Source organism: Polypterus senegalus, chromosome 1, assembly GCF_016835505.1.
Source record: "Polypterus senegalus isolate Bchr_013 chromosome 1, ASM1683550v1, whole genome shotgun sequence".
Lineage (NCBI taxonomy): Eukaryota > Metazoa > Chordata > Cladistia > Polypteriformes > Polypteridae > Polypterus > Polypterus senegalus.
In genome coordinates, this window is record NC_053154.1 from 326,271,642 (window position 1) to 326,297,094 (window position 25,453).

The 25,453-nt window shown below is 35.1% G+C and overlaps 1 protein-coding gene across 2 annotated transcripts in view; it reads left to right on the plus strand.

Moving 5' to 3' along the window:
* pdlim1 (PDZ and LIM domain 1 (elfin)) overlaps positions 1-24,204 on the plus strand; it is a 73,379-nt gene extending 49,175 nt beyond the window's left edge. The window contains exons 1-6 of one of the 2 annotated variants that reach the window (XM_039737522.1): positions 5,731-5,822; positions 6,209-6,279; positions 7,784-8,092; positions 13,451-13,602; positions 14,267-14,384; positions 23,812-24,204. In XM_039737522.1, the coding sequence (XP_039593456.1) occupies positions 6,239-6,279; positions 7,784-8,092; positions 13,451-13,602; positions 14,267-14,384; positions 23,812-23,998 (807 nt within the window). In that variant the 5' untranslated portion in view covers positions 5,731-5,822; positions 6,209-6,238 and the 3' untranslated portion in view covers positions 23,999-24,204. Of the gene's footprint in view, positions 1-5,622; positions 5,823-6,208; positions 6,280-7,783; positions 8,093-13,450; positions 13,603-14,266; positions 14,385-23,811 lie in introns of those variants that run through there. The other variant, XM_039737512.1, reaches the window with a different exon arrangement.
* The last annotated feature ends 1,249 nt before the right edge of the window (positions 24,205-25,453 follow it).

A 25,453-nucleotide genomic window follows, 5' to 3' on the forward strand; every position in this document is an offset into this window, starting at 1 on the left:
GTTTAAAGTGCAAATTTTGTTTGTGAGACGGTAGCCTTAAGGTTGCATTACTGCTTTTTTGATATTTAAACAGAGAATATATATGGGTGTATAAAAAGAATCGTTTTAAAGAGATCATCCCTGTCATTGACAGTCTTGTCAAAAGCAGGATGTTTATTGATGTATTTACTGTACAGCTTAGTTCTGTAGTGAAAAATGTCATTGTACTGCCTTTGGAATTAACATTTGCACTTATTTTATATTTCCTCATGCTCCTCAAGGCCACGCAAACATGTTTCCACAAAAGGTGTAGCTCTATTTTGTATCACAAAATTAGTACTTCTTATCTTTTGGTTTCTCAATATGATGGTCTTCTCAATTTTTATGATTATTTTGCTAAGTTACAAAGGTTATCTGAACCTGTTAGAATTCATCTCTTGCCATAGGTAGGAGGTTCTCATGTGTGTTGGACTCCTCACATTGCATTTAGAGGAAATCACTACAAAGTCCGCACTATGGACTTATAAAATGCAGAATATATATGAGAGGAAATTGCCAAATAAATTACAAAACTAACACTAATTCAACACAGCTCATAGCACAAGACTTTTGAACAGCAAATTCTAAGAATGGTTCTAAAATTCTAACAGTAGTTTTGGTTCTTGTAAGTTCTGCTATCAGGTGTTTATACCTTTTTTAAAACAGTAAATGTTATTGGTATATCTTTGTTGCTGTATTGATCAGTCTCGTTTACAGTAGACAGAATACAAGTGATTTTCATAACACCAATGATTAATCCTTAGATATTGTTTTCCTTCTTGAATCATTTGTCTAACAAGACATTTGAGTAAGTGTAACTGTGAACATGAAAGCTTGCAAGTTTAATATTTGGTATAATGTAAATTTTTACTATACCCTACACCACATAAAATGACTTGAAAATTGATATGCATGATGTTCCCTATAGAAAAATATTCACATTTTAATTAGTTTCAAATCATACTGTTTGTCAAATTGAATATTTTTATTCAAAACTGAAAAGTGATATTGAATATTATATGTGAAATTGGTTACAGGATAGCAAATACTTATAACTGAATTGTATTAATATACACTACATTTGCTGTGATAAGAGTGCAAAGTTTTCTGAAGTGTACAAAAATGCTTTACTGTTTTATACAGTTAAATGACTGGCTTCTGTAAGTATATAGTAATACTGTAGTATCTCATGTTAATTATGGAATAAATCAACCTGCATCCTTTAGACTTTTTCTGAAAAAAAAAACAAAGAAACTTGAAAACCCTGGATCTTTTAGAACGGTTTAACTCTATATTATGGGAAATCATTGCACAGGTTAGATTGCATGAGGTAACACAATATTCATATCTTGATTAACTTTGCAATGTGCAGAGCAGTCTGTTCTGTAAAAGGGATAATATGCCGAATTCTCCTCGGGTAGAGACAAGTTCACTTACTTAACAGTCTATTGTGTTGTTATGAAAAGCCAAAGGAAAAAGTACATCTGGCTTTACAGTTGCATTTACCACTCTGGATTTGCACCAGCAACTGACCCTCATCTGGTGCTTTCTTGATTTTCATTTTTGAACATGTTGCAACTGTGTTTCATGTCAAACGTCTGTCAGTTTGTGAGAAAACATGGAAGAATCCAAGCTTTCCTCCGGTGGAAAGTAGAGGAAATAGAGAAAATGGTGGATCTTTTTGACAATAGCCAAAAAGTATTCCGCCGACTTAAGTTCATTTGTTACCGTCATCACCTCAGACATAGATGACAGTATGTTCCGATTACTTCTTCTTGATGTTTGACCTGCTCCTTGGTTGTGTTAACAATTAATGATGAGGTTATCCTGGCACCATTGAATCGGCAAGTAAAACTCTGCTTAGCAAGCTGTCTCATCACTGTTGGTGATCAGGTCTGTGATGGCAGGGTGAACAAGGAGCAAGAAGGGCTCCACTCATTACCCTGTGGAGTCTCCATCACAAGCTAGAAATCTTTTTATAGTTGTGTCAAAATTGGTCCCGTGTGGGTGAGTATTGATGTGTAGCATTGTTTTGTGTAATGGGCTGGTGCCCTGTCTAGGATTGGATCTGACCTTGCATGTGCTAATGATGGGATAGACAGTGGCTCCCCAACATTCTAAAGTGAGCTGAATAAACCGGTCACAAAAATGAATTGATGCAAAACTGATTATTGCATAGTGAATATATATGTAACGAAAATACTACTGTGCTGTATGTACCTGCTTGGAAGGGTCATTTCATACTTGGTATTGGAGAAGTAATTAATTACTACTAAAATTCAGTACTAGTTTAAAGAAAATAGTCTTAAATAAATAGAATCCAGATAGTTAAGTTAAAAGAAGTTTTGCTCTGTAGTGGATTGGCATTATTGCATTATCGGTGAGTAACTGACCCCTCCCTTCTTCAAACAAGTAAGTTCTTTGTGTTCCAGCCGTAAATGATGTCATTGTTTATGTTTAGCAGAAGGTTGTCAAGGAGACAATGTGTTATCAAACACCTTGGCTGTACCGAATTATTATTACATCAAGTCAAAATGTACATACTGATGTTTGTAGGTGGCAGTTATAGCAAATACCTCTGTGCAAAAAAATAAATAAATAAATAAAAGGTGCCCTTTTTTTCTGCTGTGGCTTTGCAAAGACATAATTAATATCTGATGTGGCTTGCGAAATTTGGCATTACAGTATTTGCTTTTTTTCTTATTACTACATGTTAAAGGAATGCCACAAAATTACATAGAGGAAGTTCCCCAGATTCTTTATGGGAAGCTATGCTAGATATTAGAAAAAAAAATACTGGTAATACAAAAGGTCTGGTATCTGTTAAGAAATATAATAATATAACATATATCCTTACTTATAAAGTGGTATTCAAATATTTGACACCACAGTTATGCTGTACTCTTGGTTTACTTGAAATTGTGCAGCCTGTGGTAACTTCTGTTGTTCACAATTGTGATGCAAAAAAAAATGTATATATATAGGCCTGATCAAGGAAATAGACTTGTTCTGCCCTTGCTAAGCTTATTTAGTAGTAAGCGACTACAGCATGTGCCAGACTGCTTTCCACAATTCTTAAAACATTTAAAGTTTCTGGTATACCATGAACTGGGTTCAGAAGTAAAAATGCCCTCAATTGTTTTTCACTAGCCTACGGATCAAAGAAGAAAGAAGAATAATTTTCTCTAGTGTACTATAGCTACACAATAGCTGTGTGTATTTTGTTTGCCTTATTTACAAATGCCATGACGTTTTTCATAATACATTTTATGAAAAAAGGTTAACTTATAAAAATGTACTGTACTGAACAGTTCCCAAGAGACATTTTTGATAGAATTTGAAGAATCTTATAGTTCCAAATCTGCTTGCTAATTTCAAGCTCTATATTGCCTTCAACTGTCACTTGCATAATGAAACTAAAAGTCACCATTTCACACATTGATTTAAATATTGAAACATTTGCACAGACAGGAAGTAGCAATTGTAAGTTACATTTCCCAATCCACGTATCCATCCATTTTATTACATGCATGGTCTAATCCATGATCAGAGAATGCCAAATCTATCTCGGGCATCATATGATATAATCCATGGATGTTTCCAAGACATGTGAAATAGTTTCATGATGCACTCATGAAAATTAAAATGTATTAATTTTAATTAATTTTGTTGAATTCCATATCTACATAGCACAGGTTAAGAAGGCCTCACTGAGATGTGTCCTTCAGCTCTCATACCTAGTTAGTATGCTTTTGTTTCAATCCGACAATATTTGTGGCATAGAATTTTTGTTTTATATATTCAACGTGGACACCTTGCTAATGCATGCAATGGTACATCAAGAAAATTCAGTTTCCCTGAGCTTTGCAGTTACAATTATATGAAAAAGGTGGATATGTGAAGTTTTTCGTTATTATTAAATTGGTCTTCAGTGTAGATGTAGTGCGCATGTCTATTTTTTCACTTAACAAACTTTACTAATGAAGTGTTAATAGTTCTTAAAACGGATGCATAGCATCAAAAGGTGGTTCACCAATACCTTTAGTTTTCACATTTTTAATTCAGATTGTAAAGGCACAAAACTTTTTACCTAGTATTGATGAAAATAAAAATGATTTGTGACCAGATCACGGTTCAGAAAATGCCTTCTAACAAGCAAGGTGTAAAATACACTTAAACATAAAAATTTACATATTTTTAATTTTTCACAATATTACATATATCTGCCAAGGAACAGACACCAGCACTGAAAATATCACAATCAATTTAAAATGACATATGGTGGGGAGATATTCATACAGAATACTGCCTAAATTAACCTCTTATGTACTAAGGGGATTTTGTCATTATTTTGCCTGATTTGCAAACCCAAACATTAATGGCTACTGTTCTGCTTATGTAATAAAGGAAATGCAAATGGCTGGAGTAGTGAGTTTAACCCTTCAATTTTTATAAAAAAAAAAAAAGAAAGATGTTATTTATATGATTAAACACTGTTTTTTAAGTGTCACTTTAGAGATTTCTCTCCAAAAACTGGATTTTGCAGTACATGACCAAGTCACCTTATTATGTACAATCCTGGAATCAATTATTTTTGTGCCCCAATCTGTTAAGGTTAAGATATCATATGCCATACCATTGGAAATTCATTCTCTTTGGCACAAGTTGTCCTCCTTTTTGCTTTAAATTAAATATCACCACAAGTTTATGAATAAAAATATGTTAATTTCTTTGCAAGTACAGTATTCATAAAATCTGTTTAAAATGGTATATTTTTGTAAGTCTTAATTTATATTTGAAGTATATCTGAAGTAAATGTGTTAAGGAGTAAATACATTGTATAATATTGTCTTGTTATCTGTCAGTATTACTGCACCGTATTTAAAATCCTTAGGATATCAACTAACATGTCCCGTTAATTTACTATGTACTAATGTCATTGTAACATTTTTCCCTGGAGTTATTTTCAAAGTTGCATCTTTCTTATTGTCTTAAACTACACCCTTTTAATTGAGGATACACATTTACTGTATTGCATTTAATTATTTCTGCTTAGCTGAGCTGATTTGTTTATAATATACAGTAATAAATGTTTCCACTTCTCAAAATAATACAGTGCTGGAGGGTGTAATTTCCACAGAATGTAACATATCTGAAAGTTGTGTTCTGATCTGTGTTAAAGTTAAACTTCTAAAGCTTTTTCGGCACAAACAGTCATCATTTTTGGTTGTTTAATGAAGTGTAGTTTATTTTAAATGCTCAGTGCTTCTAGTCAATGTGACTAAATCTGTAGTGCATTTAAGACATGAATCACACTGCTCACTTGTACAAAAGTACTGTTTAGTGCAATGCATCTCAATGGCACCACATCTTTCTCCTCTGGCTATTTAAGTAGTGTTTACTTTTTTGTTTATTTAATATGTGTTACTGTTTGTTATGATTTGTTTTTAAGCGTTCCACAGTGCATTTTCAGACATGATGTAGGACTGCTTTTCTGTGCCACCTGTAAAATGCTTGAATAGTCAGTGTGTTGCATGTTCTGTGGCTGCCACTGTCTTTTGCATGACCCCACTTCTTATTTGTCCTTTGCCTCCTTGCATGCAGGAGGTGAAACACATAGGAATTGCTCACAACCGGAGTGCAATGCCATTTTCTTCCGGTTCAGCTTCCAGCACCAGTCCAAAAGTTGTAACAAATCAGTACAACAGCCCTGCAGGTCTATACTCCTCTGATAATATAAAGAAATTCAACACTGCCTTGGAGGCTAAGACTGTTCCTGCTGCATCTCCGGAGCCAAATAAAACGTAAGTCTGAATAGACAGCAGTCTCGCTTGATACTTCATTTTTCCAAATAGGTGTCACTCTTCTATGTCATCATTGTGTTATGTTTTTTTTTTTTTCTTTTGTAGCATTTACTACTCAGTTTACTTTTGAATATGATTAAGCATTTAGATTTACACTATTTTCTTATTCTAAACACACATTATAGATAATAGCTGGAATATTGTGTTCATTCAGTTTTAACCTTCTGTTGCAAACTTGAAAACCTGAAAAATGCAGTACTTAGATCCTTTGTTTTAATGAAAAGAAGTAAACTTTTAAAAATGCTGTGCTTTGTCATGTGACAATGGGTCTTTGAATAAACCTTTTTCCCTGCCTCACTAACATAGCCTATTTCTTTGCTTGGCAGAGACCAACTCAGTTTCAACGAGCTTTTAGCATGATCTACCAGCCCTTAAAACACTCCAGTGTTCAAAGCAGGTGCTTTTTTTATTTTGTTTTCTTAAGTTCTAAACACAATTTATCCTTGTACCTTAGTTTCTCTTTTCAAAAGGTGTCATAAGTAAACATTTGAGTAAATAATAATTAAGCAGCTTTACAGCCAGCATTGTCTTATGACCTGGTGTCTCTGAATATGACAAATTGTATTTCATCAGGAAAATATTTTTTTCCCACAAAGCTATAAAAGTGCATATTAATTCAATAATTATATAAAAAATGGTCGGATCAAAATGCAGCAAACTTCAAACTGCAAATACTGTTTGCCAAAAGATGCTCTTGTTTTCATATTTAAAATACTTCTCTTTGTACTTTGAATTTGGAGTGAGCTTCAAGCCCCCTGGAAAAATGCAATCTTATTTTTTCCTGCTTGTGTAGTCCAGTCAAGATTTGACATGTGACATTTATGCCTCCATCTTACGCCAACTTTTTTTTTAGAACACTTTTAATTTGGACTCTCTTTCTTTGTCTAGTTTCATTTTGGAACCTATTTTTTTAACTTCTGATCAGTAATACGGCTTTTTAATGAATAGGTTCCTAATGACAGAGAACTATGCTGCCATAGTTCCTCAACAGCAACAAAGCATGAAAGATTTTATTTATTTCAATTTTTCATTTTCATGCATAATCTAGATCTTTTATGTACTCTAGTTGATACAATTCTTTCCTCACTTCAATTAAATTATTGAAGAGCTTTCTTAACACGATTAAAGTTGTGATGCTTCAGTGTGGCAAAGTGAAACTTCAGCCTGCTTCTACTTATCTTTTTTAACTATACTGTGAAGATCAGATTTGGTTCTTTCATCGACTCATTTATACAAAAAAAAAAGAACTTTCTTTGCTCCAGTCTGTTGTATTGCAAAAGCACTGTGAGCTTTGTCTACGTAAGTATTGCGATTCTTCTCTGTGTTTTTTTTTTTATATAGTAAAACTATTTTTGTACATTATCGCATTCCCCCCCCCCAACCAATAAAAAGGGGATATAATTAGAGAGCATTCTTTCCCAGACTGATTGGCTGCATTATAATGAGAAAGCAATCTATGTGAGTTATAGGAGATCATTCCAAAGCTGAATTTTCTGCCTCTATTATGACAGCTTAAGCTACTTTTATATACTGGACTAATAGATAGATAAAAGTACTTTATTGTCCCCAAAGGGAAATTTAAAAGTTTACAGAAGCTCCAGAAAAAAGAAAGGTACTTTTTATATCTTATCAGAATAGTACCTAAGTTTGAATTAATGAGATTTTATCAGTGTAATCTTAAAGTTTATTAATTACACGTAAAAATTCTGCATATACACAATTCTCTTATTATACCATGCTGCTGTTTGACTTTTTTGTCACCTATAACTAATAATTTTTTATTTCTTTTTATAATCTTTGTATTTTCTTAATACTACTTTCGCCTTTATCTTTTCTTTACCTTTGTATTTTACTATTCCTCCTTGTTCAAACACTTATTTCGCAAACATCATCTTCTATAGCCCTGCGTCTTCTACTGGTATGCTTAAAGCACCTATCGCTTCAGTCTATGCTCCCCACAAGACTTGCTCTGCCCCAACAGCTCTTCAACGACGACACAGCACTTCATCCATCCCCAGCCAAATACGTGTAGGCCCAGAGGAGCTGAAGCAAGCTGTCCGCTGTTGTCCCAACAGCCCTGTGGAGGTGGAGGTTCCGGGAGTCAAAGTTTTGCACATGCAGTATAACTCTCCTTTGCAGCTCTATTCACAGTCAAATATTCTGGACAGTTTACAGGGACAGATTTCAACAGTTAATCCTGATTTTATCAGGTAACAACAGTCTTCAACGTGTCACCTGTTTTGCAGTGGGCTCCAAAACCAAGGTCATACTTTGCACTAGAAATCTGGTGTCTATACACTTAGAGATTATCTTTACTTATTTCATAATCAAACACCTTTTACAGAAAAATTGTTACAAACTTGAATTGGAATATGTAAACACTTGCCTCAGAGGAAATGTTGACACATGAAAAATCTTTTTCCTGGGAAGAATTATTGTAATTGCCATTTTCCTCCAATGAGACAGGTATTTATTTATTCTAATTACTGTCTGTGCATACAGTATGTTTTCTATATCATCTGTATCTCTTTGTATGGCCACAGGGTGCCGGACTCAAATCAAGGCTTGACCCAGCACAGGATGAAACAATATAGTGCATTGCAAAGGTTTTCAGTCCTCTCAAAGTCCTCTCAAACGTTGCCATTTTAAAAAATACACTTTCACATTTTGTTCCAGTCTGGTTTCTTTATTAAAGACCCATACATTCAAGAAGAATACATTTAAGAAAAAATATATAATGTACTGCAGGGGTGCCCAATACATCGATCACGATTGACCTGTAGATCGGAAAGGTAGTGCAGGTAGATTGCGTTGCTTTCAAAAAATTTTTTTTTAAATGTTAGTCTATCCTATATCCTCCCTATGGCATTTGCCACTTGATTGACATACAGGGCGGCCAGTCTGAGATCTCTTTTCTTCTAACACACTGGTCATCCCGCACACACAAGCTAATGTAAAACTCCGGCTGTGATCTAGTTAGCCTTCCAATTTATATCGACTAAAGAAGGGGTATTGGAAAAAAAAGATTTTTGGGCGCGCTTGAGGGGTGGGTATCTGGACATGTGGAATTTGAAGAGGATTTTTTTTTCTCACAATGTCACAATCGAAGTGCATTTGTCTGATCTCTTAATCTATCATTGCTATTCCAAAGAAGGAAAATGTGGAAAGGAACTTTTGAACTGTTCATAAAAACTACGACACTGACTTCCTTCCAAAAAGCAATCTGAGAAAGAGAAAGGAGAGGGAACTAAAATCGCAGTTAATTGGACAGCTGTCATTTTTCACTCGGCTGAATTTAAAAGCAAAGGCACACACACCGAAGCATCGTTCCGGGTGAGTCACTCGATCATTAAGCATAAGAAGTCCTTCCAAGATGGAGTGATGATAGAAGATGCCTTTGTTGAGGCAGATGACTAGGGAGAAATTCCTGCTGAGATTTTCAAAAAAAGTTTCTCCTTGTCATTGAACATGCAGAATACAAGCAACTTAAAAACGATCAATGGTCGCTAGACTTTGCATTTTTTTCAGATCTGACCGACATGTTGAATGAACTTAATTTACAGCTGCAAGGAAAAGAGAAAACCATGGACAATATGATTAGCTCAGTTAATGCTTTCAAACGAAAAATGCAACGTCTGTCCTCAAAGCTGCAGCGCCTTGATTTGGGGAACATCCAAAACCTCACGTCAGAGCTGGAGACGCAATAGATGGCGCGTGCGCAACTTGACAGCATACGCTACACAGAGCTGATTGAAAACTGTCTGTCAGACTCTATCTAATGGAAAAAAGTAACGATTCGACTGATGCCCAATGTAGTGGAGCAAGAGTAACGTTTCTTCTTCACAAATGTACAAAAGTAAAAAGTATGGTGCAGTAAAACTACTCTTAGAAGTACAATTTTTTTAAAAAAGTTACTCAAGTAAATGTAATGGAGTAAATGTAACTCATTACTACCTACCTCTGATACTCCGTGTGTGTTGTATATATATATATATATATATATATATATATATATATATATATATATATATATATATATATATATATATATATAGCATTTTTAATGTAGCTCGCAAGCCAAAAAAGTGTGGGCACCCCTGATGTACTGTCTGCTGATATTTAAAGGTCATTAAATAAATTCTGAGGTAAATATTCAGACCTTACATTATAATATTTAGTAGAACCTGAAGTCTGTTTAAGTAGGCCTCATTCCAGTTTATATGAAGGTACTTGTGACTTATCTCCCTGTTCAAATTACTCTTGTATTCTTGATAGAGTAGTTTAGTTGTTGACTGGACAACTTAACCTTCATGTTTTTATTCTCCAGACACTCCATTGTTGTGTTTGGCCATGTACTTAAGATCATTGTCCAGGTAAATATACTTTCACAAGCCTAATTTTTTTGGCAGGCTGAAAAATGCTCTGTTACAGTATTTTCTTGTTCTTGATCTATCTTTCATGCAGGGAATGGACAATTTGTTAGAGAAGAAACCCCACATCATTGTGTAACTTTCACCACACTTCATTGTAGGGATAGTGTCTTTTGAGGAAATTGCAGTGTTAGTGCTATACACCATTCTTGGAATTTTGGCCTAAAATCTAAATCTACATCTCATTTAATTACATAACCTTTTGTAGAACTTAACTGCCTCACTCTTGTGCTTTTTGGCAAGTACTAAATTTGCCTATAAACTTGATTATTTTCAAGTTTTTTCTTTTATCATCATCCCATATAAGCCACTGATATTCATAAATGTTTTAGTTGATTCAACCTTTACTTTGCTCTCAGCCATTGAATGCTGTGGTTTTTTTTTTCTTTCTTTCTTAAAATGATTGTTTTATTCTAAGACATTTCTCTCATGAGTTTCCTGTGCTGAATTTTGACAGTCTGTATTGTCTGATGCAGCTTTCATTTCTTGATTATTGAGCTATCATTGTTCAGAAGCAAATCAAACTATTTTGGTACATATTTTCTAATTTAGTAATTGTAGTATTTTCTTTATCACTGGGATCTTTTTGTTTTATTTTATTTAATCCTCATTCTTGTTCCTTTCCTTCAGATTATTTTGTGATTTATGATTCCTAAATATTGAATGTGATAATACCTTAAGTAGAGCAAGGCTGAGACCAGTGCAATAATGACAAAAATGTCATAATTAGGGCAATTAGTGGTTTGGTTTATAATTTGCACCTCTGTTCTAATAGATGACAAATTTTGTCATATAAATGTTTTCTTCATGAGCATGTATGTTTTCAAGAAAAATAAGGTTTGGAACAAATACTGAAAATATTATATGTAATCCTGCACCATTAGACAGCTTTGAAAGGCTATTGCAATACTCAGTATTTGCCAAAAGTGTACTAGAGGGCGTTTAGGTTTTATTCCATAAATGATATGGATATGTCATCCTGTGATTCTGTGTTCTTGTTTCTGGAGCCCACTGTGCAACCGAGCAGCGCAGCATTTTCACATGCTTTACATGCTAATGTAGATGTTGCCTGTTTGACACCCCATGGCATGAAGAGGCATGACTTTGTATGTTTGTATTTTATTTTCTATTTATTTATTGTTTATCCAAGATTATTTCATGTTTTTATTGTAGTTTTTATTTGTCATAATTTAGAAAATGCCAAAGCTTAACTTTTTTGCTTTTGGTAAAAAAATAAGCTGCTTCATACTTTGGAAGCATCTCTGGTCAGTCCATCCCACCATCCATTCTAAAGTCTTACAGGACCATTAATCCTGTTTTGGTAAGGTACTGTGTATTTCTTATGTTATTCAAGTCTTATTGTTCAAATGTGTTAAGAGAAGAATCAATGAAGGCACAAGACTGTTGGCCAGTGCCATTTAATAGTAAATTAAAAAAAAATGTGTGTAACAAATCTCTTGAAGTTAAACTGTATACTTTGGACTATTTGGTGACCCTTGAAAATCTTGAATGTTTTGGGTTACACACTTTAGTTTGTTGCTGACTTTGAGATAGCTCGGGATAAGAGCTACTCCTTGTCAGTACAAACTGATCCTAAAATGAAACATTCAGGATGGTTGGCCCATGGTTGGGTCAATATGAATGCATATTTTCTTGGAAAATAAATCTTACCTAACATTCTCAAAACCGGGCTGCTCATTCAGGGTCATTCAGCGTATCCAAGTAACACTGGGCATAAAGTAGGAAACAGTCTTGGACAGGTTTTCCAGTCGATCACAGGCAACACACACAATCACACTCGCACCGGACCAGTTTAGAGTTGCCGATCCAGCTTACATATGCATTTATTCCATACTAAAGAGAAATTCATTTTGGAGATGTGGAATTTATTATTTAATAAAGAAACTAATAAAATAGGAAAGAACTACACAAATTTAGGCCTAGAGCTTTGGGTGGTGTTTTCATTTATATTGGGGCCTCTTTGATTGTACCATTGCTGAAAACGACTAAGTATTATAGGTTGGTTCACTTGGGAGAAAAGAATTATATCATCTACATTACAAGGAAAATGATGTTTTGTTTTTTGTTTTTTTGTTTTTTGTTTTTTTTTTGGAAATAAACCCCACATTTATTATATTGAGTGAAACAAAATAATGGTGTAGATGTAAAATCATTTAAACTAATAAATTCATTCTGTTTTAGCATCTCTGTACAGCCATGTAACTATTACAGTTATTGGAACTATTACAGTTATTGTAATGGCAATAAACTTTAAGACCCCATAAATTAAAGCAACATTTTGGGTCTTTTAGTCTAGTTATGAAAATGTATAATGTCCTCTAATAGACAACAAACTTCCTATCTCATATTGAATTTATGCATGCCTCCATTTTAAAGTGCTCATCAAATGTCACATTTTTTTAATCTTTCTAGTAAATGGATGTTTTTGTATTGCTGTGATGCGTTTTTTGTTTCTAGTTATTGCCTAGAGGATTTTAAAAGCATACTTGTTGATGATTGACATTTCTTCACTCTAGTTCTAAAGTACAGATCACCCCCTACTGACAAAAAAGAATAATTTTAAATATTTGAGTTCTGTGCTGTCATCACCATTTGCCAGAACAAAGCAATACAGTCAATTAGATAAGATTCCTCTGCTGAAGATGTATTTTCACACATCTCAGATTCTATATATTTTACTGTTGAAATTCATATACAGTAAATTGAATTTTCATGTTTTCTTTTCCGTGTGCAAATTTGTGTTTACCTTTCAGCTCTGCATGGCCATAAAAGTTTATTTTTGCATGTGTTTTGACTCTGTTAATTATATTCTTTCTTCTCTGATGAAATGTGAATGTTTTCAGACCTTTCAGATGAAGCCACCATCTGCTTTTATGTTAGAAGTAATTTTTCTCTGTGTACAGCTGGATGTTGTTCAAAGCAAATCCATAATTTGGATGTTTGTACTGAAAGGAGAGCTTACTGAGAGCCAAACTTTGGAAGCCACATACCAAATGTTGAATCCACACATGTGCTTCTTGCAGTGATGAATGACTTTAAATTTTTTGCTGTTGTGTGCTGTCTTTGAGTTTTAAAGTATATCTCAGTATGTTATATGACATGTGCCTCTCCTTACAGTTTAGAAGTGCATAAACCTCCCACAAAAGTAGCAGTGGATACAGGCTCTGAAGTCTATAAAATGCTCCAGGAAAATCAAGAGGCAGCTGAACCTCCTCGACAGTCTGCCTCATTCAAAGTATTGCAGGAGATTTTGGAGTCTGATGAGAAAGGTACTTTTTGCATATATGAATTAAAGTCACAGATTAATTTTGGAGTGTTTTATTAATGATAAGTTCATGAAATGCTGCTAAAACATGTATGTCCACAGGTCAAAAGTGTGTTTTGCAGTTTTTGATTTCTTGACAGCATCTTACCATTTCATCTGCTAGGAATAGTCTTCTCGATAACAGCCGAACCAGCAATGACTAATGCAGCTTCAATAAAGCTAGTGACATATTCAGGGTTTTGTTTATACAGCATGCGGTATTTCTTTTGAATATAGAAATAATACATTTTTTGTAGTAATAATCCACTGACAGCTAATGCAAAAAAAGTACAGTACACATTTAATTGAATAAATTTCAAAATACATCATGCAATTGATTATAGACCAATTAAGAAATTCAAACATTATTCAGCACCAGAGTTTCCAGTTAATTAAATGCAATTAGAGAAACCGTAAGTCAGATTGTAAAGTAACATTCGAAACCATGGGTTTGTTTTGTAATGCTCCACAATTTGAGGGAAGGTTGTACACTGTAGTTCTTGCACTGTTGCTTTGTACATTTCTTGATGCACATATGAATTGTAAAATGCATTGCATGAAAGTATCTGCAAAATAAATACATTTCTATATAGCTGTTGTGACAATGAATTGACTTTCTTGTATTACAGGGGAAGGTGATAAGCCATCTGGTTTCCGAAGTGTGAGGGCCCCGATCACAAAAATTGGTGGATCTGTTGGGAATGCAGACAAGCTACCAGTCTGTGACAAATGTGGATCTGGTATTGTGTAAGTATTGAACCCAGTCAGGTTTACCTTTTTACCTTTAATTTACCATTCCAGTTTACTTTACTACTTAGATTTATTTATTTCACACAAATGATAATTAATTTCAATTTGTTTATATACATTCTCCTAGTGTCTGCCTGAGTTTCTCCTGTCATAATGATTTTTGCTCCCATATCACGAATAGGTCCATGCTAGAGACCTGCAAGTCTAAATGATTGACTAAATATGACAAATAGGAGCCCAGTAAAGAGATGATTTCTGCTTTGTGTGTGAAGCTGCTTGGGTAGTCTGTGGCTCTGTGTGACATTTATAGTTGGATTAAATTAGTTTAGAAAATGAATGGAAAAGATGGATGAAAGGATTTTTTCCTGCCCATCATTTGACAGACTTTAAATTAGTATGTTAATAATTGTGTACAGTTAAACATTGTTCACCCAGTTGACTTTATTTATTCTATACCACAAAATTGTGGTGTTAGGCCAGGATGTACTATCTTTCCTTTGTATAAGCAATGTATGTTGCTTAATATTCCCTGCAAATGATCCCATCCAGGGTTCATTCCTTTAATAAAATAAAAAAAACCCCAACAAACTCATCATGCTGTCAGGATAGCCTTTAACTCTGTTAGAAAAATGCATGTTCATAATATGGATGCTCTTGTTAGCTTTATCCATTTTGATCGTTCCTTTTCTTTTTAAGAAGATACACCATAGTAATGGTTTAAAATACTTTTTTCCAGTGGATTTACAATTAAAAAATGCATGCCATGCTGCAGAATTCCAATATGCAAGATTCCAGTTTTTTTACATTCAAGCATAACACAGCATAATAAACCATTTCTGGCATATCTTATGCTTTTGTGGAGCTTACTTTAACCTCCTGTGTCAATACTTGTGATGACAATATAATTATTACTAACAACAAAAAAGAAATGCATTGTGGGACCCCTTTGTCCGCAGCTTTTAGTGATATCTTTTTGAAAGCTTTATTAAAGTCAGGGTAGATACCCTAGTCCTAAGTAGCAGCAGTGCTTGTGTATTTTATTTGCAGCCCAGCTCTTCATCAAAGCAGAGTTTAGCTGAACTCTTTTCTTTACTGCTTTACTGCACACACATTATTTTCCAGTTACTGAATCCAATTATTTTATTCATATTTACTCAGCAGTGCAAAGTGCAGTAAAAAATGATACAGGTTGTCCATTATACCTGTATCATTTTTGTGGTTATTAATTCAATATTACCAGTAGTGGTGTTCTTAATGGAATTCTAATGTTCAGATTCACAAAATGCCTATCAACAATGCACTGCTTACTTCTCATGAACTTGAGAGTTACTTAAGATTTTTTTAATGGCATAACTCTTGTTATTCTAGAGCCATACTATGCAACACTTTACAAACAATCATTTATTTTTGTAGTGGTTCTACATGGTACTCTTTTTTTTTTTTTTTTTTTTTTAAATATATATTTATATATATTTTATTTATACAACTCTCCTGTACTTTACACTATTTTTTGTTTTATAAAACCTGCAAACTCCATTTAAGCTGCTGTTCGGGGCTGCTTCTGTTACTTTAATGTCTTAATGTACTCTTTTGTAGACTTGCTGCATTACTGGATTTATTATAACACGATTTGTATATTTTGGAGAACTATATTTGATTATGCTATTATACTCTTAGGTAAATGATAGTTAACTAATTTAAAAATAAGCAGTTAACCAGCCAAAGGCTGAAGAAGCATTAAATAAGATCCATCTTTGACCATTACATGCATTTGATAACGCTTATGTCTAACTGTCAGAATTATGCAGCTTTGGCACTTAGCAGTAAACACAGTGCATATCATTTAATTCACATGGGAAGAGCTGAAACATATGGAGGAATATTTCGGACAAAATGAAATAAATAAATAAATGCGTAAATAAATAAAAGTACTGTGAAATGTGAGCATAAATAAATAAATGTGTCATGAAATGAGAGCCTTAATAAATAAATATGTCATGAAATGAGAGCATAAATAAATAAATGTGTCACGAAATATGTTTTTCGTTGCTTATTTATTTATTTCATTTTGTCTGTAACATTCCTGCAAACCGTCATGAAATACGGCTTGAAATAAAACTGTCACTTTCACTCGTCAAAGTTGAGAGGGTGGGCTCTAACACGCCCTCTAGTTACTGATTGGTGAATCGATAGCACAAGAGTTAATTAGAAAAATGCTTACTACTGCCGATGAAATGGATTCTGCCGAAGATATTACGTATTTCTGAGAGAGAATTGAAGATTTATCGGAAGAAATTACAATGTTGGCGGCCCTTTTAGACTCCGATATAGATGAAACTGTTTTTGAAATTATCGAAGAACAGGTGGAACAGACTCTACTACACTCCAGTTCAGGTGATGCAGTTCGCTGCTCTGGACGTCCATCCTTTGACATTCCAGCTGAGTCAATAGAACACCTTGAAGAAACATTGTAATTTCTTCCGATAAATCTTCAATTCTCTCGCTGAAATACGTAATATCTTCGGCAGAATCCATTTCATCGGCAGTAGTAAGCATTTTTCTAATTAATTCTTGTGCTATCGATTCACCAATCAGTAACTAGAGGGCGTGTTAGAGCCCACCCTCTCAACTTTGACGAGTGAAAGTGACAGTTTTATTTCAAGCCGTATTTCATGACGGTTTGCAGGAATGTTACGGACAAAATGAAATAAATAAATAAGCAACGAAAAACATATTTCGTGACACATTTATTTATTTATGCTCTCATTTCATGACATATTTATTTATTAAGGCTCTCATTTCATGACACATTTATTTATTTATGCTCCCATTTCACAGTACTTTTATTTATTTACGCATTTATTTATTTATTTCATTTTGTCCGAAATATTCCTCCATAGAAACAGGCTACAAAGCATTGTGCTGTAAATCAAAGACTCCTAGCGAGAGCTTTCTCCTCTAATTACAAATACTGTTAAAGTGGAATGTCTATAGATATTCTAGACACTGATACTATTATGCTACGTATTACATAAGTATAAATACTGATGCTGTCCATGTGATGGGACAATCTATACTTCTGTTGAGTATTTTGCCGGGCCATTTTTTTTGAAGATGGAACACTATATCATATATTACATTTTCTTTTACTTATTTTGAAAACACTTACTTTTTTTTGAGGAGAATCTTAAGGGGAATCTGCATCCTAGAAATACAGAATACTGCAGGGTGAATGCTTTAGTCACTAATGGAAAATACAACTGGCCAATTTTTGTGAGTTTGTACTTTAAGATGTGCACACAGTATTCTCTAATGCATGTGTGGTTATATGTAATTAACTATGCTGTATTTTAATATTGGAATGGTAGTGTAAATGTAGGCTTAATTCCTTACAAGACTGGGGTTCTAGACTTGGAAAATTCCTGTTTAAAAGTGTAGGTTTTTGCTAATTAATGAAAAAGTTACATTTTTTTTATACAATGGCACATCTTGCAGTATGTTTAATGCTTTGGAACACTAAACAGCAATCGGTTTTCTACTCAAAGAACTTGACCAAGACTGCGCATGTAAGAGAATGCTTTGCAAAATGTCATACACACTGATGAGAAGACAGCTTTGTTATTGTTTGCTGTAAAGCTGATCAATATTGTAACTTATTGGGGCTTGTGGAGAACAACCTAGATTTAAAAGGAATAAAACTATACATTTTAAATTCAAAAATAAGTTTATTTTCACCCACTGAACATTACAATATGCCAGTACATTTATGTTCCTTTCTGATTTATTTTTGTTTACAAACTATTTTGATTTACATTGTGAAGCAGCTTATTAAAAGCTCAATTAGATGTGCAAATTGCACTGAACAAACAATCTTGGTTAAATAACAAAACTGCCTTTGCACAAGATATTAACTTTCTTTAGTCAAACACTCCTGAAGATATGTTATTCCACAGTTTATCTTGTTTACATTTATTATGTTGTGTTCTTCTGTGTTCTCTTGGGAACAGTAAGACATCTAGATAGTACAGTAACCATCATGGCACACTGGAAACTTGAGTCTGATTTTGTACAGTACAGTTTACTAATGATCATTAGTTTGGATTTTTAGTAATAGTTATCTGATGTATATTGCCAGAATTCCTAATACAGACAAAAGCATCAGAGATGGGAAAGGTATTTATAGGAATAATAGTACAGCAAATAAAATTAGCTCATTGTTAACATATAACAACAAATACAGAAGCAAATGCTTGTGTTGTAAATTATACTTTTCTATAAAAGCATATTCAGGCCTTTAGTGTATAAAAATGTTTATTTTTATGTATACATAATCAGGTCGGTGACTCTAATGCCCGAAATTCCAATATCCATTTTGCACAAGACTAATATTACCAGAGGAGTTCAGAATTTACCAAGAATTACAGTAGCAAGTTACTTTCTGAAAATCACAGACCTGACAGATTTATACAAGAGCTGCTACTTAATGTACTTTGTGAAGCATGTAACAAGGCTACAAGTAAAACTCAAATTACAATATCCCAAGCCTGCACTCAATGAAGAGTGCTATACAAAAATAAAATGAGCTAAATTAGTATCTTCTGGCTATTAGTGAAATTATGGACATCTCTAGTGGTGCTAGTCTCACTGCTGTAGTAATATAGCTAGTGACCAATTGACTTCGAATTAAGATTAGATAAATTGAGATTTTTCAGAAGCTCAAGAAATATATAAATGGCCATTAAATTACTAAACATTACATTTTTTGTAGTTTAGTACTTCTAGAATAACCATGTTTGTAGTTCAATGATATGTTGATATGACATTCAATGATACGAACTTCCAAAACCGTAAAAAAATCTTTCACAACCTGTGCTTTAAATCACAGAACAGTCTCTAGCATCTGTTGACTTCTGGGCACACCGGCCTTGGAGCTGTGCACCCATCTATCCATATTTTAGTCCAGCTGTTTCCATTACAATGTCATGGGAAAGTCTGAACCTAACCCATTATTATTGTTGCAAAACAGAATGTCAGTACGCCTCAGGCCACATTTACTCCATCCAGGATAGGGATGGATGTGGAATGTGGGAGTACCCAGACTAAAGCACGTGTGGACACATGCAAAACAAGCCTTTGTTATCTTCAGCAATGCTATTGGTACCATTCTTCTGGAATATAAATAATAAAATTATAATTTTTAGGTAAAGGGCCAGTTATGGAAACTAAAAGTGAGAATAATAAATTGTTTAGAACTGGCCAAACTAGACACTTCTGTGAGGTATTCTGTAATTTGTATTGGTGTTAACCTTTTAAGAAAATGCACAAAAGAGATTCTCATATAAAGTGTTAATATAAAATATTGTGAGCTGTTTAGCTAAATCAATAAAAAAAATCATTGACACCTATTTCCATGGAGTGCAGTGGTTAACAATACCACTTCCCAGATCCAGCATCTGGGTTTGAACCTAACAAGTTGGTGATGTCTGTGTGGAATCTGCCAACGTCTGTGTGGATTTTTGTCTAGTTACTCTAGATTTCCTCTCACATCCCCAAAGGTTAACTAATTATTCTAAATTGACCCCTGTGTGAATGTGCATGAATGCATGTGTATGCCCTACATTGGACTGGCTTTCTGTGCAGACTTCTTTCCTGCCTTGCATCCAGTGCAGCTGGGATAGGCAGTTAGCTCTATACAACCCTGCATTGGATTAAACTGATGTATGAATGATATGATGTGATGGTATATACAGTATGCAATTATTTGACAATCGCATTCTGCAGTGTCAGTATGCATGGAAATCTTGGCAAAGATCAAATGCAGGTTATGTGATTGCTCACTATTTGTAAAGAAACCAAACAGCAAATAATCATACCTGATTCAAGGTAAACTCATGTACTGGGGATGAGAGTGGGATCAGGCATTTTATCTAGGTGGATTGGTTTTATACATTAACTTTCAGCAACCTCTTTTTATTCCTCTGATTAGATCAGTCTTGAGCAGTTTATCTTCTTAGACATTCAAACCATTGATTTAAAGTGAATAAGGACAGGAATAAGAAGGACCTTCTGTGGCTCCTAGATCGCCACGGTGCAAAGAAATGTTCATAAGATCTGTCCCATGAACTACAGAAAGATTCATTTGTCCCCGTGGCTGCGAACCCAGTCAAAGCAAAGTCCATAACGTCTATTAAATTAAGTCCAGACCAATGCAATTTGCTTAGATGTTCGGTGCATCCATGAAACTATACATACATTAAAAAGTGAAACAATTGCAAAAAGTGCAAGTTTAACACAAATTTTAAAGAAAAACAGTATACAATATAGCAATAAATAATGATAACCAATCAGAGCCAGGAAAACATCACCTTTATTCACTGTAGCTCCCACAGCAGATAGAAATTAGGAATTTCAGTCAGTCAGTTTTCTGAAGTCATCAGTACTTTTACAGCCACAGTTATTTCGACCTAATGTTTTTCAAACATACAGTGTGTACAGCTTTTGGGTTTTTTTTCCCCCCCACCCAGAAAATGACACAGATAATGCTGTTTGATAATGATGCATATTAATCCTTGAGAAAATTCTTGGCTTGAAAATTAATGTATTCAGTAAATTTTAAGGCTTTTGTTTCCATGTTTGAACCAATGCCCATTTTAAACTACAAGAACAGGATGTATTTTTTTTAATATATAAAGAAATGCTTCACTTAAGAGCACAAATGCCCGTTGCAAACTAATGTATACAATGATTATGAAAATATAACATTTACTTGAAAAGTGTAAAAAAAATATTTGAAATCTCCACTCTTTATTAGAGCTTTTAATTTTTAGCTTGATTAAATAATCCCCTCCATTGTTTTAAGCCAGCTACACTGTTTTCTTTTTATGGCTACTTCATATTACATTGAATTTTGTCAATCAGGTCAGGTCAGGTTGGGGAGCCTGCACTGGTACAGCGTATTGCCACACCCACCACATGACAAAAAGACTCGGGATCCTGGTTGGCAACCCCTCAGGCAGACACACAGTGCAGTTCCTCCCTCCAGAAATGACCCATCTAACTGCGACAGCGAGGTGTTACGTATTCATCCCCTTAACCTGGTCCAACTGCTCAAGTCCTCAACAATGAGGATCTTGTGAGCCTAATCACCCTCTGGTAGTCACACCACATGGCCTTAGTGCCATAACTGACACTCCCTCACATGGCAGGTAATGTGCCTCGTTCGGGACTCCTTGAGCAACCACTCATTCAACACAAAGTCAGACCAGACGTACCCAAGGATTCTCGAAAGAGACACAGTACTGAAGAAGTCCAGTCTTCATCTCAGGTTAGTGAATAGTGTTCCGGTCTCGCAACCAGGAAGCACCAGGAATCTAAAAACTTGGACCTTCATCCTTTTGCATAGATATCGGAAGCGCCACACACCCCTTCCCAGCGACCTCATGCTCTCCCAATGAGTCTACTGATTTCATAGGAAGAGTCACCAGAGACGTGAATGTGACTGCTGAGGTGAGTAAACCTCTTGATGAGTTCGACACTACACTCTCTCTGCTGACAGACACACTGCTGATGGCCATGCCCATCTTGATTTTTATCAGGACATTCGCAAGCCCAGACATTGGTTGCATTATTATTTATATATACATTTATTTCACCAAACCTGTGGAGACCAAAGCAACATAATATACTGTGTATATATTAACACAGCAGCTCTGCCAGTAAATTTTGTTTTCTGTGTTACCTTATTCTTTATGTTGATGAAATGAGTCAAGTAAAGCCAAATTTATCATAATGCTTTAAATATCTAAACATTACTGAAAAATCACAAACCAATATTACAAAAAATTGTATATTTTTAGACTCCAGCTATGTGACTTAGAACTGGATTATATACATTTTACTATGTTATGCTTTGGCAAACATTTAAATGCAAAGAAGTGGATAAATGCAGTATACAGTCAAGGTGCCATGACGATGACAAGCATCAGAAGTTAAACTCTGATTGTGAGGTTCTTCAGTCATTGTTGGAAACAGGAGATGAGATCAGGAGGTTTCATTTATGATGAGGAGGCTGTTTCACTAAGTGGCCATGAGGGGGCAGGAGAGAGAAGCAGTAGTTAGTACAGGCCAACTGTACACATGTGGTAGTAGTTTACACGGTCGTATGTACAGAGTGCAGTGAAATTTCAGTTCAGCATGCAGCACATCACCACCCTGGGGCATTAATGAGGGGAGACCACCTTGCTTTGAAACTTCTGTCTTTCTTATCTGACATCACTTCCCCCAAAGTTAGAATTATCATTTTAAATCTAGGTTAAAAAAAACTTGCAGGGTTAATCTATAGTCTGTTATTCACATCAGCTCTGTTAACTTTTTGTATGCTTGCAATATGGATTTGTATTTCCTTATGATTGTGCAAATCCAAAAAATGTATTACTTTTTTTATGCTGCATGTGATGGCTGTGTTTACACCAGTAATACTTCATAAGCATCCAGATCATTTTTATTTAAACTGTTTAGTAAATGAAATATGAGCATCAGATAAATAGTGACACTTGCTTTCACAACTCCACTTACCAATTATTTACTGTCAGAAAGTGATAAATGTTTGCATGATAACGTGAAATTACAATTTTGTGCATTTTCCTTTACTGACCACTCTTGGCCTGCTGCTTTTTCGGGGTTCAATCGGATGTCTCACAAAATGAAATACTGCACTTTGCTGAAAGTAAATATCTAATACCACTGAAAGTCCAAGAGAAGCCAATCTTTTTCATTTCTGCTTATTCTTTAGAGGCTAATCTTTTCACCTCATTTGCTTACACTGACCTCAGTTCTTAACCTGAATGAGAACAGTCAAACTTATCTTCAGCCTTATACTTATCTGGTGCTAATATTTATTTTGTGCACAGAGTACAGTGAATCTCTTTCATGCAGGTCTGACCAACGTGCAGCATGTTTCCAATCTCTGGTACCTTGATAAAAAAAAGAATGTATTAAAATACTGGTCTGCATTATAATTAACAGAAAACACAAATCAGCTTTATGTGCTTCCATTACCAGAAACTTTATGGGGTAAAATCCTTGAAAATAGCTTATTTAGTGTCAACACATTACACAGCACCTTGTAATGGAGATTACAGTAAAAGTTTCTATATAAATAATTACTCTTTATATTGTGTTTTCAGCTAGTACGTATGGAGTAACACTATGGAAATGCTGTGGGCTCAATAATTCAAAACTAAATCTGCAGCGTTGTGAACGCACTGACACACTCTAGTGGCACAGCCTCCCTGAGTCTTCCTGGTTGGAAACCAGTCATCCAGTTGAGAAATGACCAGTGCGCCACCTGACCTGGGTGCCCAGAAGTTAGCGGTGTACTCAAGTACAAGTAGATCTGACTCATGTTTTTTTTTTTTTTTTTAAGGGGTGTTTTTATAAAGCTGAGACAGATGTTTGTCCATCCCGAATGCTACACATGCTCAGACTGCGGCATGAACCTGAAGCAGAAGGGCCACTTCTTTGTGGAAGATAAGATCTACTGTGAGAAGCATGCCAGGGAACGGGTAACTCCCCCTGAAGGCTATGACGTTGTTACCGTGTTTCCCAAATAAGACTGGAGATCCAGAGCTGGCAGCACTGAATGTCATGTCACATCCATTTTTACACTCGTACTCTTCTCGCTTGCTGAGTGACGGCAGATTTTCCACCACTGGCCATATGCCACACGCACCTTCTAATAAGCATCGCCTTCATTATCACTCTTTTCTACTGTTCATTTTAATCACAGCGCTTAAATAAAAACTGTGTTCTTGTTTCTGAGGTATTCATAATTTATTTTGTTACAGATTCCTGATTCAATTAAACCTTACATCTCTCTCTCTCTCTCTCTCTCTCTATCTATCTATCTATATATATATATATATATATATCTATCTATATATATATATATATATATATATCTATCTATCTATCTATCTATCTATTATATAGTGCCTTATCTATCTATCTATCTATCTATCTATTATATAGTGCTTTATCTATCTATCTATTTATCTATCTATATCTATATATCTATCTATCTATCTATCTATATCTATATATCTATATATAAACTGCTCAAAAAAATTAAAGGAACACTTTGAAAACACATCAGATCTCAATGGGAAAAAGAAATCCTCCTGGATATCTATACTGATATAGACTGGGTAATGTGTTAGGAACGAAAGGATGCCACATCGCTTGATGGAAATGAAAATGATCAACCTACAGAGCCCTGAATTCAAAGACACCCCAAAAATCAGAGTGAAAAATTATGTGGCAGGCTAGTCCATTTTGCCAAAATTTAATTGCAGCAACTCAAAATTGTATGCAGCACTTTGTATGGCCCCTGTGTTCTTGTATACATGCCTGACAACATCGGTGCATGCTTCTAATGAGATGACAGATGGTGTTGTGGGGGATCTCCTCCCAGATCTGGACCAGGGCATCACTGAGCTCCTGGACAGTCTGTGGTGCAACCTGGTGGCATTGGATGGACCAAAACATAATGTCCCAGAGGTGTTCTATTGGATTTAGGTCAGGAAAGTGTGGTGGCCAGTCAATGGTATCAATTCCTTCATCCTCCAGGAACTGCCTGCATACTCTCACCACATGAGGCCAGGAATTGTCGTGCACCAGGAGCCACTGTACCAGCATAGGGTCTGACAATGGGTCCAAGGATTTCATCCTGATACCTAATGGCAGCCAAGGTGCCTTTGTCAAGCCTGTAGTGGTCTGTGTGACCCTCCATGGATATGCCTCCCCAGACACTCATTAACCCACCACCAAACTGCTCATCCTGTTCCTCCTTGCCCAAAGGAGCATATACTGGTCCTGCTGATGGGTTATGGACCTTCTATGGCCCTCTCCAGCTCTCCTAGAGTAACTGCTTGTCTCCTAGAATCTCCTCCATGCCCTTGAGACTGTGCAGGAGACACAGCAAACCTTCTGGCAATGACACGTATTGATGTGCCATCCTGGAGAAGTTGGACTACCTGTGCAACCTCTGTAGGGTCCAGGTATCGCCT